Here is a 13,648-nt window from a genome sequence, read left to right as displayed (position 1 = left end):
CTGCTTTTTTCTTTTTTGTCAACCAGTTGAATAATGTTGACAAAGTTAAACACTAGAATAATGAGAATCATAAAACAACAACAAAAAGAAGCAATTCAATACACAATAGTAATAATAATAAAGAAGAAAAAGTTGCACAAAGGTGTAATTAATAACATAGATTAAGTACTCTAACATTAGTTAGTGTGTATTAATTAAGGTTAAGAAGAGAGCATTAGAATGTTCCATTCAATAATTTGAGTTTTTTTAAAAGAAATATTAGGTGACACATCAAAACCAAGAAAGATTCTCCTCATGAATATATTGTATTGTGTGTGTATATAAATATAATTATGGGCAGCCCCTAACACATCCTACAAAGGAAAATTATAATAGATTTTTTGGTAGGATTTAAATTTGTCATTTTTCCATGGGATGTGAGGAGGAGCTTTCCTTCTTTTTTATTTTTCTTTCCAACATAAACATGTTCAATGAAAATGATTAGTTCTTTTGTTGGATATTTATAATATATATGTGCTAGGGTTATTCATTGAACTATGCAATAAAATGCACCCATCATTCTAGACTTGATTTCAGTAACCTATACTCTGATTAATTATCTATAAGAACTTTTTTTTAGGGTTAAGCTTTAATTTGTTAAACACGTACATTTAGTTGATAAAACGAAAAAGATCTTTAAAATGGTATTTATATATTTTTTCTTCTTCACCGATATGTGAGTTGAGAGAGTGATAGTAATTTAGTTGTGATATATTAAAAACATATACAGACACTTTGAATAATCAAGTATGTGGGTCTTGTAGACTATGGTATTTGTGTTATTTTATGTTTTTAGTCATGGTGTGTGTTATATAAACTCTCTATATTCTTTAGTAAGAAAAATATTTTTTTCTCTTTATAATTGTTGGATCATGTAGATGTTTGTGTCAGTGTCGGTTTTTAAACGAATGCGTTGATAAGATCGTAAGAACAAGAATGATGGTCACATGTTTGGAGGAATGAGTTTTGAGGAAGGAAAGGGGAAGAAGATGAAATGCATGGGAAGTAGGGTTATGGAGAGAAAGAGGTAAGAATTGATATAATGGGAAGAAGGGAATATGAGGCGTAGGTGAATGAATAAATTAACAAAATAAGTGATAAAAGTGGAGGGTTCCACCAGACGGCGGGCCTTGACAAAATTGCTTGTCTTTTTCCAAACCAAAATATACAAATAGAAAATAATAATAAAGCTATACATATATATGTCTTTTAATTTGATGCTCAATATATATATAATATTCTTTTGAACGAAGAAGTTCAATTTATCTGCTGCTAGCTCTCATCCAAACGAGTTCTCACCATTTTTGCAAAAAAAGAAACCAACCAAACCTTTGAGCAATGGACTTGAAAACCTCCACTTTTGTGTGTAATTGTCAATCAATTATATTCTTCCTCAGTCTTAGGCTTTCTTTCATATGTCACACTCAACAAAATATAACCCTCTTTAACTCGGCCTACCTCTCTCTGCATTATTATTCTTATTTCGAGATAAGTCTATTGCTGGTTACAACCCCATAAGATAATGCTTTGAGGAAGAACACAGTGATTGCTTACTTCATATAGTTGAATAAAATTCAGTGACACAAAAGAAAGAAAGAAAGAAAAAGGTAGAGTGAGTGAGTTTAATTGATGGATGCCTAAAAAGGGAAAATGAGGGGAGGGACCCAGGTGGGGGAATTGATAATGGCTGGGCGGCAGTGCTAAACATCGCTTTGGCTTTGGGGCCAAGTTAAGTGTAATTCCCCTTTCATTTTGAGATTATAATTTCTATATCTCTTTTCACAATCAAATTACTTTCTCCCACACACACACACACCTCTTTTCTTTATTCTACCTTTTTCTCTTAACCCCACTCTCAAAACACTTTCCGCTTAATTATATCAAACCCTTTTTCAAAAGAAAAAAACACACACACACACACACATTTTTATATTTTTCGTTGTTTAAATAATTAGTATATCTAATGTTAGTCGGTATATAGTATATCTATTAAAAATTAACCAAAGCCTTTATAATCTAGAGAGTTAATTAGGCTCAAGTTGGCCTTTATAATCGTCAATTTTGGATCCAATGCAAAAGATTGAATGGGTGTACGTACTCTACAATAAGCTCTACGAATGTATATATATAAATAATTGCTTTTGATGAAGAAGATAGAATAATATAGGCAAGTGATTATTAATGCAGGACTAAAAAATTAAAAAGATGCATAAGAAGAAGAGAGGAAATTAATGATATATAGATGAGTTTAAATTATTATATATTGTCAATATATATAATTTATAACAAACTGATTGCATGTGCACATGGCTTTGCTTGGTTAGGTGTCTATGCGCATATATATATCGCAAAATTATGCCACCATTTTCTCTCTAGAGGTCAAAAACAAATGATTTGGATCACCTAATGCACATCACAACATATATATATATATATACCTAAAATCATTATATATAATTTTACACTATGTATATTATAATTCTTTTGTTAATCTTGTTTACTTTCAACTATAATTTCCATTCATCTATTTTTTTCGTATTTTATACATTACAACAGATGTATATATACGTAAAATCAATATTCTGTGAGAGTATATAATAATTAGATGATTATGTTAATCGATCTAAGGTTATTTTCAATTATTTTCTTCCTTCCAATTTCCATATAGAAATTGTGCTAAAATATTTTTTACCCTCTCTCTATTTTTTATAATTTGTTTGTTTTCATTTCTTTTCTTGAAGGGAAGGAAAACCAGCTTACATATGTACTTTCAATTTTATAAGTTGTCATTCATTGGTGAAAGTAATAGACAGATATAAAGAATATAATGATATTTTCATGAACTAATTAATGTTTATTCTTTTTGTAGAATAAAACAAATATTCGACATTCTTACAAAAAGATATTGATTGAAGTACAATAATTGTCTTCAAATTTTGTGTATATTAAGTATGTTTTACTTATATGAACAGGTCAATGGGTATAATTTTATTCTTTGGTAGTCTAATTAATTCTATTTATTATTTTTATTCACCAAATTTCTCATTGTACGTATCTTACTTTAATCAATTGATCTATGCTGAATTAGCTCATTATCTATTTTTCCTCTTCTTTTTGAACAGGTGTGGAAGTTGATGTCCAATTAACTACACTGGAGTATAATTGGTATGATGAATGTAATACTTGAAAGAAAATTTGGTTGATTATTATTATTCAGTGGATTGGTTTACAGCTGAATGAAAAAACAATAGTCTCTCTGTCTCATAGACAAGGGTTGTGGATAGGAATAGTGAGGGGTACAAAATTGATATCTCGAACTTAAATATGAGCCTATAAGAAGTTGATGTTGGTAGCATTACCATTCCCAATGTCCTTTTCAAACTATTGATTTCATTCAGGTGAATGAAGAAAAGTAGATATTCCTTGGGATGTGGGAGATGTATTTCATCTCTTTCATATCCTTGTTTTATATATATTTGATCTTGATTACGATTGGTCATTGGCACAAAAGACACAGATTGTGGGACTACTTAATTAAGAACATACATTGATGCAGAGTAACGTGTCTAGAATTGGATACAAATTAAAATTGGTGATACCGACGCACGGTTAAGATGTCATATCAATCTTCACACTAAATATAATGCAAGTATTAATTCCTTGTCCTCTGCCTATAAACACAAACACAAACCATCAAATATAAAATCAAAGTGGATAATCTGGGAATCCCCCACCGTTGAACTGTCAGTTTCTCACCTATGGGGATTGATGGCTATTCCGAGGTTCATAGAAATTGCAGAAATCAAGGGGGATTAATTAGGATCTTAGCAAATGAATTGTTTATTCATGAATTCAATTTGAAATTTGTAAGGATTTGATTCTATATATGTGTGTGTGTATATACACTTCATTTAGTTTTTAATCAAGTAGTAAACTCCAACGGCCAGAATCACCACAGCCGTCGCCATAGCGGTTGCGGTTGCCTTGCTAAATTTCAACCTCGACAATGGACTTTTTAACTTGGATATGAAGTTCTTCGGCTTACCATTACCATTGGATTGTGTTAGTTTATCCTCAGAGGCATTGTCCGGGTTTGGTTTGCTAATTTCTGGCGGGCTAGCTTTCTTAGGCATTGTGATTGAAAGAATATTGCCACCGAATTTAGCACGAATTTCGTCTGGGAATACATCCTTTGGAAGTTTGATGTCTCTGTTGAAATGCATCTTCTTCCCATCTTTGGCTGCCAGTTGCTCACCGGAAATCGTAAGGATAGAGTTGTTTTTTATCCGAACCCTCAATTCTTCTTTCTTAAATTCTGTTCACAAGTGCAGTTTTGAATATCAAATCACTTGGAATATAATGAGAATGCCGAGAAAACCGTAAGTTGATAAATTATACCTGGGAGTTGAACCTCAAGAACATCAGAGTCTTCGATTTTTTTCCATTGGCAGTAAGGCTCGAATTTCACGTACAACACATCTGATGGTTCACCTTTCTCCATTGTTTTTGTTAGATTACTTCGTGGCTAATCTGATTGAATGCAGTTCCATGTTGTGACCCCTTTCTTATAATAGAGGAAATTCGCGGAGATGGTTTTCTTAATGAGAAGAAATATTCTTTTGCAAGTGTCACAACAGAAGTTATGTGGTTTCTTTATGTGTAGGGCAATTCTCAGCGTGCACTGTTTCTTGCTCTCTATGCCTATAAATCATAATCCTAACTTGGAGGGAATCTACAGTGCTAATGCTAATATGCCTTTTTTAAGCTTTAGAATTATAAATATTCTTTACTTACCTTCATTCCTTCCTTTGATCCCACAAAACCTCCAGAAGCTCCATTCCAAATCTATACATCCACGATCACATCCATTCAAGTTCAATTTTGGAATTGATGTGAAGTTGCTAATTGTTGGTTGAAGCCTTGGATAGACCTGATGAATTGCTGAGGACAAAAATTAAAGAATAACGGAAGACCCTGAAAATTATGTTGTCTTTAAAAAGAAAACACAAAAGGAAAATACCAACTATACACTTCCTTGCTTCAAGGTTTTTTTCAATAACAATTTACATACGGAACTATCGATATTCAAAATAGCAATCGGTGCCTTATTCAACTAATAAGGTACGAATTGGCATTCATGATACGTCTAGCAAATACAAAATAAAGACAAGGTATATATTATTGGATTATCAATAATCCATAACAATATATTTGAACCCCTAATAATTAAAATGTCTGATAAGAAATCTTAAAGCACCCGTCTTTCAATAGTGGCTACACTTTTTGATCCGAGATGTTCTAGAACATTTTCCCAACTCCATCAATTCGTGGCACAGTCTCATTAACGTCCAAACGATGCCATTTCCCCAGCGTTGAATTGATCTGATCAGCTTTGTCATATAGTCCCAACAACCCTCCTGTGTGAATGAACAGAATCTTCCTGCCTTCCCACTTCTTTGGATTTTCTGCCATGTCTTTCATCATACCATAAGCTGCTTTCCCGCTGAAAATAATGTCATAGAGAAAGGGGAAAAAAACAAAGCCATTACATTTTACTCTATGCATACCTTCGTATAAAAACCATGCAAACATATCAACGGTTTACAAGATGAACTACAATTTTAAAAAGAAATACAAGATGGTCTGTCGTCAATTTGAGCATAAACTATGAACTTGACTAGTTATAAATACCAACATACCTGTATACTGGATCAAGAACAACGCCGGTTGATTCTGCAACTTCTTTTACGAAATTAAGCTCATCAGGCGTGTTGATTGCATAGCCAAGACCCTTTGCCTAATCAGAGAACGAGAAGAAGAGAGTTCCTCTCAAGTTTCTTTTATGGAGATGAAAGATCTAAACTATCACAAAGAGAAGGGAAGAACCGAAGAAGAAAGATGTGCTTTGTATCTCTAGATCGGAGATTAGGCTCCAAAGAACATGTGACACTACGGGAAAGGTTTCACCTCAACATCACAACATAAATGGTGCTGCCAAACGTGAGCAAACCAACAACCTTTCATACTAAAAGTCCTACTTACATTTTGTATTTCAACTATATCGCGTGAGTCGACACCAGCATGAAGCCCATCAAGTAAACCTTGAACAAACTCGTAAAAGTAATCAGGATCATCACAAACAGAGAACGCACGAATCTGTAGATTCAACAAACTTACAATGTGAGGAACTAAGATGTAAAGAGCAACAATGCAAAAATTTTAGAAAGAAAAAAAGATATCATACTTTTGTCTTCAATGTGCTCAACCATGATCCCAATGATAAACCAGCGACTGTGCCCCCACTGAAAATAAACAAAAGCAAAACATCAAAGATTAAAAAAATGATTCTTATCACCTGTCACAGAAAACTTGTGAATTATTCAGCATGAAGCCCACGACCTAGTTAATAAAAAGAAACTAAACAGGGAAAATGGACCAAGTGATCCCATCGACCAAAAGAAGAAGAAGAACCTGCCACAAGCTACTACAATATCATCAAATTTAATCTTGCCATTTCCGGAATCCAGTTGCTGTTCAAGCTCCCTAATTGCTTCGATGTAGCCCCTGAACATAACCAAAACACATTTGCTATATTAATTATAATAACAGAGAGAAAGCGAGAGACGGAGAAGATGTACAGATGATTATTATGCAATATATATTCGAATGATAATGTCTCCTTAACTGACAGTAAATCAATAAACTTAATACTCAAGCATTTACACATATTACTGTTCTCAAGGGGGGTGGGGGCGGGGCGTACTAGCATGGCAAAATAGGTTCAAGAAGGGAGAAGAAGAAATAAAGTGGAGCTGGATGCTTTTTTGTTGCAACTAATGCAAAAATAATTTTTCCCATAAAACAAAGATATATTTTAATACGAACATAATTACAAGAATAAAGAACAATAAAAAATCCTCTTATGAATCAGAAATTGAAAGTTAAAAACCTAACAAGACCGTGATGAAGTAAAAGAACTATCAGAAAAGCAAAAATCTCGAGGAAGAATAAAAAATGGTGGTAGAATATGATCCCAATGTGAAGTAGAAGTTTGAAAGGAAGAAGGAAGAAAACCAACGACTATCTAGAATGAAATCTAGAAGATTATTTATGCTCCTTAACCATGCTTGTTCTATTCTTTTGCAGAGAACAGCCAGCATACTATCATCATCAAATCCAACCACACCTAATATAGTGGACAAGAGGAAACAAGCACAACCAATTCTTACCAAGTTCCAAGGGAATTTGAACCTCCAACAGGAATAACATATGGCTTTCTTCCTTCAGCAACTAATTTTGACTTTAGAAAATCTGTTAGTGCCTGAAATTGGAACCAAAGAAGAAAAAGCATCAAACAGATGTTGAAATAAACAAACTAAAAACAAAGCAATGGAAATGTATAGAAGAGTGAAGAGCGTCATATCCCAAGTAAATAAGTGGGTAAAGAGTAACCACAGTCGATTAAAGCAATACACTTCTTATCAGAATAAAATGCAAAACAAAAAAAATATATAAATATTGATTAAGTAAAGAAAGACGTGAGGAAAACGAAACCCTCGTGAATCTACTATTTGGTATGTAAAAGAAATTGGCAGAATATTTTGTCTCGTAACAACCAGGTAAATGCTGAGACTCTAGCCAATTTGAAGTGAAAGAAGGACTACCTAATATCAAAGAACTAGAACGCTGAAACAAGATTCAAGTATGTTTAACACAATATTAGCAGGTGCCAAAAGCATATGAACATGATCATAAAAAAATACGCAGACATTGCTTCATGAGCCTTACAAACTCATAAGAGTAACAGTAAACTTAGCAATAGGATTAGTCAAATATCCTGCAATATATAAAAAGAAAAAAACAGTTGAAAATATGGCAATTAGATTTAAAATATTAGCATACATAGCAACATTTTAAAAAAATTGTAAATATAGCTAAACCTATCAGAGTCTATCAATGATAGAATATAGTAATTAGATTCAAAACATTAACATCTATAGCAACATTTTTATAAAATTATAAATATAGCAAAGCTTATAAGAGTCTGTCAATGATAGAATTCTAGTTGATAGACCATTTCGCAAATAGAAGTTTATCGCTGATAGATTTCGTTATATTTGCAATTTTTTGAAAAATGTTGCTATATACTTAATTATTATCCCTAAAATTGTTACCTATTATAATTACCAAAAGAAGGTAATAAGCTCTCAAGGAGTTACTTTTGTTCAGGAGAAAAGAGAAACTAGTGAGCTCCATGATTCTTATAACATCTATCAGTCTAGAATTAGAGAAGCTGTCAACTGATCAATAGGAGAATGAACTGCTTCTAAAAACCAAAAAAAGAAATGGTAACAGAGAAGAAATCAACAAACCACGCTTCCAATTTTTGCATACTCTTCTTTTGAGATAAGTTCGACATGAGCTCCGACTAACCGCTCAACAAGAAGATTTCCAGTCAATCCGGGGTCTTCATTCACAAGGACCTGCATCAGGGACGTAACATTGGTTATCAAGTCATAACTTAGAAAAATCCTGAGAGAGGTCATTTTAAAAAATGCAAAACAAGCATATTTTAAGTAAATAAGTTGAAAACAGAGGGAAAATAATGATAACCTTTGAAGTGCGTAGAATTAGATATGTGTCTAGATTGAAATACTTTGCAGCCACAGCAGTAGCACGACAGTGATTGCTTTGGATGCCTCCTATAGTTATAATACAGTCAGCACCCTGCTGCAAAGCATCTGCTATCAAGAATTCTAATTTTCTGACTTTATTTCCACTCAATTGCATTCCTGAAAGATCATCACGCTGTATTCATTTTGCCAGGAATATTTCATTAGTGTAAACAAGTAAATAAGGAAAAAAAAAAAAGTTAAACAAGAATAACTAAGCTAGGTACATTTAGAAACAAAATTAGATATTATATCTAATTCCCCTCTCTTGTGGGTTAGAAATATGAATAAATATCCAAAAAATGAAAATGAATATTAAATTAAAAGGAAACAACAATGCAGAGTCTTGAACCAGGACATCCCAAACCACACTACTTTAATACCATCTTAAATCACCAACTCAGCCCAATAGCTTAAACTAGTGGATGATGGCAGATTTAATATTATATCTAAGAGGGACTCAAAATTGGAATTGAAATATTTTATTGATAAGGACATCGAAGTGTGACTCTGAAGTCCTTGGGCAAAAGTGCAGTCACGCATGAACAGATACTTCAATTGTGGATAGAAGAAATATGAAAATACCATTAAAGTGAAGGCATGGTGAAGCCAGAAAAGCTTATGTACTCCCTCCATCAGTTGATATATTATTTATTTTATGGTCCTATATTGTTCTTTAATGTTGCTCATGCGCCTGAAAGTTTCACATACAAAATTCTCTTCAAACGAAAAACTGTCAATCTGATCATAGAACTCTCAATCAATTTTCGGACACGGAAAGCAGAGTTCCGTAAATCAGCAGAAAGGCCACCGGCAAAATTATGTTCTGAGGAAGTATGAAACGGGGCAAAATTCTTAAAAGTGCCGTGCATGATGTAATAGCCTATCAAATTAAAGAGAGTTCATCTTATTGAATAAATAGAGTGGAGCACAAAACGTATCACAGAGAAACAATAAACAGTAAATGTACAAACACTCTAACAGAGAAATGATGGATGTAACGCATCCATTACCACGTTGGCGGGAAGACAATCAAACGAGTTTCTGTAAAAGAAAATAGTTGAAGTTGAGTCAGAATGATGTACCTTGAGCCAGACCTCTGTGTTGTTGGGCAGATTAGGAAGGTTCCACTTGTGAATGGGAGTGGGAAGCTGATGCCAAAATTGTAATCAGTAACCAACTACAACGATGTTCTTAAGGAAGCAATAATTGCAATAGACCCAGGAAGAGGCAAGCGGGAAAAGAAACTAGGAAGAGTAAACTTACACGGGCAAGAGAAGAGAGGTGGGTGGGGATTGGATTAAGGTGTGAGGCCCAGGACGGAGGGACGTAAGGTCTGACGGAGAGGAAGTTGAGGCTGTTAGGGACCTCGTCGTGTTGCTTGCTTTCAGTGTTGATCTCCATGGACTGAGATTGTGAAATACAGCAACGAATGCAATCTAAACTCGGAGTTGATGGATGAGGAAAGGAGAAACGTTTGTTGATGTTGTCGAACCTTCTTGGATGAATTAGAGAAGTTGAGAAGAGCGATGACGATGAGGCCAAGTTGGATGGTGCTGCGGTGAGTAGACACAGTTGGAACTTGCCACCACTCAACATTTCGCCAGTCCGCCAGTGAAAATATCCGCCCCTTTCGATTCCATTACCGGCCTCGCATCCGCATCCGCTTGTTTTATTTCCAATTTCGATTGCCTTTTGTCGGATCTATTGACACTTATAATTGCTTTTTGTAAATTATTTTAAACTTTTCTATACAATCTCCTTCGAGTCGTTTTTTTTTTGTTTACTGTGAATTACTCTTTTATAATTATGGATGTTTTTGCATAAATAGCAAAAAAAAAAAAAAAAAAAAGTCACAACATTAGACGATACCTTTTCCATAACTTATAATTACATTATCCAAAAATTTAGTGTCATTAACGGTTTTTTCTAAATGTTTTGGTTATTTGATGTCGTAAATAGGATTGACTACGGATTCGAGCCATAGCACACGGTTTCATAAAACCGTACGATTTTCCCGATCTAAATAAAGCAGGTTTTACATGAAGAAGATTTGGCTCAGCATGTTCTATTCGATACGGGTAGGAAAAGAACCCAACTCGGTATTATTAAAAAAATAGAGAAATCAGAACCCAGTCAAGATGATATGGATCAACCCCTTCTTCTTGTGCCAAAGATCTTACCATTTCCGAAGGAACTGGAGTTACATCTCTTTTCCATTTCCATTCCAGAGTTTTTATGTGTTTCCACGCCCCTTCGAGACCCCGAAAAATGAACAACTCTTCTACAACTAATATTTTAATAATTATTATTGTTCTAAAACCATATTTTATATATATATATTAAAGATAAATGTTTTGTGAGATTGAGTTCTCTTTCTTGTAAGAGAAACCCTAATTTATTCTCTAAGCAATTTTGAGTGGATTGAGTCGGAAGTTGTATTAACCTTGGAAACAACCGACATATACGATTTAGCATCAAATCACATCGAATTTTACTTTTAAAGTAGTGGTTCGACATAACACAACAACAATAACATTTGTTTCCAACCATTCTCAATCCATCATGTTTAACTATATAATACACCTATAGAAAAAAATACATGCACAAGGCAATAATATATTATTATGAGCAGAAGTTCTATCCAAACATTAAATTTTAAACGTATTCATTTTCTTTCACTTTAGTTACCATTCAACCATAAAACTTTAAACATATTTGTAGCAGATCTTTCTCAATTTTCAAATTACAATATCTTACATTTTTTTCAATTATTTTAATCCAAACATAGGGTCAAAGTTGTGAGCTACTTAACTTGAAAAAAAATATGAAATTGATATTTATTTAGTAGTGTGATTTACAACTCCATAGATCAAATACACCCAAAATGACCAATGCATCACATAAGATAAATATATCCCAAATGTGTGAGTTGACACATTTACTTTAATTACATTTTTTACCATAAAGTTTAGATTAGTGCTAATAAATTTAAATTCTACAAGTCTATGTGTTTGTGGTTTGTATTTTAAATTGTTCTTTCTAGCAAGCCGTGTAAATGTCGGTGTTGATTTTTCTATTTCTTTACATTTTTTATTTTATTTATTTATCGATTGTATGACGTATTATTTAAAACATTGTAATACTTCAGTGCATATATGCATTTATCTTCGTATGATCCAATTTTAAACCGTTTATTTAAAAGAACGAGCATATAAAAATTGTCACAAAATTAAATGCAATTAAACTTTTAGGGAGATGCATTAACATTAATATATTGTCAAGATACAAACTACAAATTTTATATTGATTATTGTATTACCTTTCTCGTTTTATAATGTTTTCTTACATTTTTATTCCAATTGGTTAACATTTTTTATTAACCAACTAACAAACACTTCAAAAAAAAAAAAAAAAAGTCAATTATTAAAAGTTGTAGGATAGCATTTGATTTTTTGTTGTCTATTTTAAAAATTAAATCCATAGACCATAGGCATTTACTTCATCTATTGTTTTTAATATTTGTTGGTAAAAAACTAAAGTCAAATTCTGAAAATAAAAAACTAAAATTTAAAAATATGTTATTGGTTTTAGAAATTAGCTAAATAATTAAAGTATCGTAAATATTTTTTAAAAAACACGAGCAAAAGATGATAGATAAAACAAACGTAATTTTAAAAACTCAATTAATTATCAAATTGAGTTTAAACTATTTGTTTAGAAAATGTATAAATTAATAATGTATGTTTTGATTGACTTTTTAAGTGTTTAAATAAGTGTTTGGTAACGTTTAGCAAGTAAATCCGAAGGTATATAACTTAGATCGAAAAAAATAAGCTTCTCATATTTTTAAATTTCTAAACATAAAAAGTGAAAAAGGTTAACAACTATTATATCTTGAATATTTGAAAGTGAACCTGATGATGAAATAAGTTCTAACCAAAAAAACAGCATATTATAGTAAACTTAATTTCATGGCATTTTAGCACTCATGTTTAGTCGGAAAGTTTAAAAATTTATAATTGAACATAGAGTAAAACTTAGTACATTTACAACAAAAATATTTAAAGATACCACTTGTAATATAAAAAAACACACACGTGATTTTCCCGTTTTCTCGTACCTTTATCTTATAAAAAATGAATTATATTATGAACATTTGGATACATGATGGAATGTCATATTAATTATAGTTGAAATGTGACATTGCTAGGTTGGATGATGAATTATACTAGGGTTGAAATCGGCTTGGGTTGAGAGACATTCTCGACCCAACCTATATTTTTGAGTTATTTGAGTTGATAACCCGAATAACCTAAATTTAGTTTATAACTTAATCCAACCCAACCTCTAAAATATGGAATAGGTCGTTGGGTTGCATAATTTTATTTTTTTTCCGTTTATAGTTTCTAATGATTATAAAAGTTCAAAATTGTTACATTTAAATTTCAAACATACCTACCTCAAAATTTATATATATTATTAAAGTTAAACGAACACCTTGATTGAGAGGTGTGTATTGTAGGGCAAATTTGGAAACTGATTAAATGAGTTTGGTATAATTGAAGGCGGCCCCATCTCCACGTCCTTTTAAACCGTCTCATTTCCACAAATGCCCCTATAATCCAAAGTCAAAAGTCAAAACTACCCTTGTTTTCCACAATTACCCTTCCTCCTCTATTTTTAATTCTCATAATTAAATCCTTCCTCCCCACCCCCACCATTCCCTCTTTAGCCCCCAAAGGCCCATTCTCCTAATATAATTATCCTATTTTTGTTACTTTTAAAAATACCTCGATCTACTAAACATATTTTATAATCCAATAGATCTCAAGTCTAGTTTCATATTGAATGTATGTATTAAAATGTCTACGTTTCTTGTCCACTTAATTTGATGAAATTATTTATGCACAATCGAAAAGGTTACTCAAACTAAT

At 32.4% G+C, this 13,648-nt stretch overlaps 2 protein-coding genes across 3 annotated transcripts; both read right to left on the bottom strand.

Moving 5' to 3' along the window:
- Positions 1–3,667: 3,667 nt before the first annotated feature.
- Positions 3,668–4,852, bottom strand: LOC101211884 (18.1 kDa class I heat shock protein). Of its 2 annotated transcripts, XM_031888370.1 has the most exons (3): positions 4,834–4,852; positions 4,438–4,569; positions 3,668–4,354 (listed from the first exon to the last, which is right to left on the bottom strand). In XM_031888370.1, the coding sequence occupies exons 2-3, from the start codon at positions 4,538–4,540 to the stop codon at positions 3,951–3,953; spliced, it is 507 nt and encodes a 168-aa protein (XP_031744230.1). In that variant the 5' UTR covers positions 4,541–4,569; positions 4,834–4,852; the 3' UTR covers positions 3,668–3,950. The 2 variants fall into 2 exon arrangements, with proteins under 2 accessions (XP_031744230.1, XP_004137386.1); XM_004137338.3 differs by lacking the exon at positions 4,834–4,852 and having other exon boundaries at positions 4,438–4,716.
- A 157-nt stretch (positions 4,853–5,009) lies between these two features.
- Positions 5,010–10,410, bottom strand: LOC101211651 (bifunctional D-cysteine desulfhydrase/1-aminocyclopropane-1-carboxylate deaminase, mitochondrial). Its single transcript, XM_004137337.3, has 10 exons — positions 9,978–10,410; positions 9,797–9,862; positions 8,653–8,847; positions 8,412–8,522; positions 7,269–7,360; positions 6,511–6,603; positions 6,284–6,341; positions 6,082–6,195; positions 5,739–5,836; positions 5,010–5,542 (listed from the first exon to the last, which is right to left on the bottom strand). Exons 1-10 carry the CDS (start codon positions 10,308–10,310, stop codon positions 5,338–5,340), a joined length of 1,365 nt encoding a protein of 454 aa, XP_004137385.1. The 5' UTR covers positions 10,311–10,410; the 3' UTR covers positions 5,010–5,337.
- Positions 10,411–13,648: the final 3,238 nt, after the last annotated feature.

The sequence above is a fragment of the Cucumis sativus genome, chromosome 1, assembly GCF_000004075.3.
Source record: "Cucumis sativus cultivar 9930 chromosome 1, Cucumber_9930_V3, whole genome shotgun sequence".
Lineage (NCBI taxonomy): Eukaryota > Viridiplantae > Streptophyta > Magnoliopsida > Cucurbitales > Cucurbitaceae > Cucumis > Cucumis sativus.
Note: the sequence above shows the minus strand (reverse complement) of the source record. Positions and strands in the feature narration are given on the sequence as shown.

Bases quoted from the DNA above. Each gene is read 5' to 3' on its own strand.
- LOC101211651 (XM_004137337.3), bottom strand. From the start codon at position 10,310: ATGTTGAGTGGTGGCAAGTTCCAACTGTGTCTACTCACCGCAGCACCA. The intron at 6,342-6,510 runs GTTCTTCTTCTT...GTTTATTTTCAG, and splicing joins ATTGTAGTAGCTTGTGGCAG to TGGGGGCACAGTCGCTGGTT. The intron at 5,543-5,738 runs GTATGTTGGTAT...CATTATTTTCAG, and splicing joins GTTCTTGATCCAGTATACAG to CGGGAAAGCAGCTTATGGTA.
- LOC101211884 (XM_031888370.1), bottom strand. From the start codon at position 4,540: ATGGAGAAAGGTGAACCATCAGATGTGTTGTACGTGAAATTCGAGCCT. The intron at 4,355-4,437 runs GTATAATTTATC...ACTTGTGAACAG, and splicing joins TCTTGAGGTTCAACTCCCAG to AATTTAAGAAAGAAGAATTG.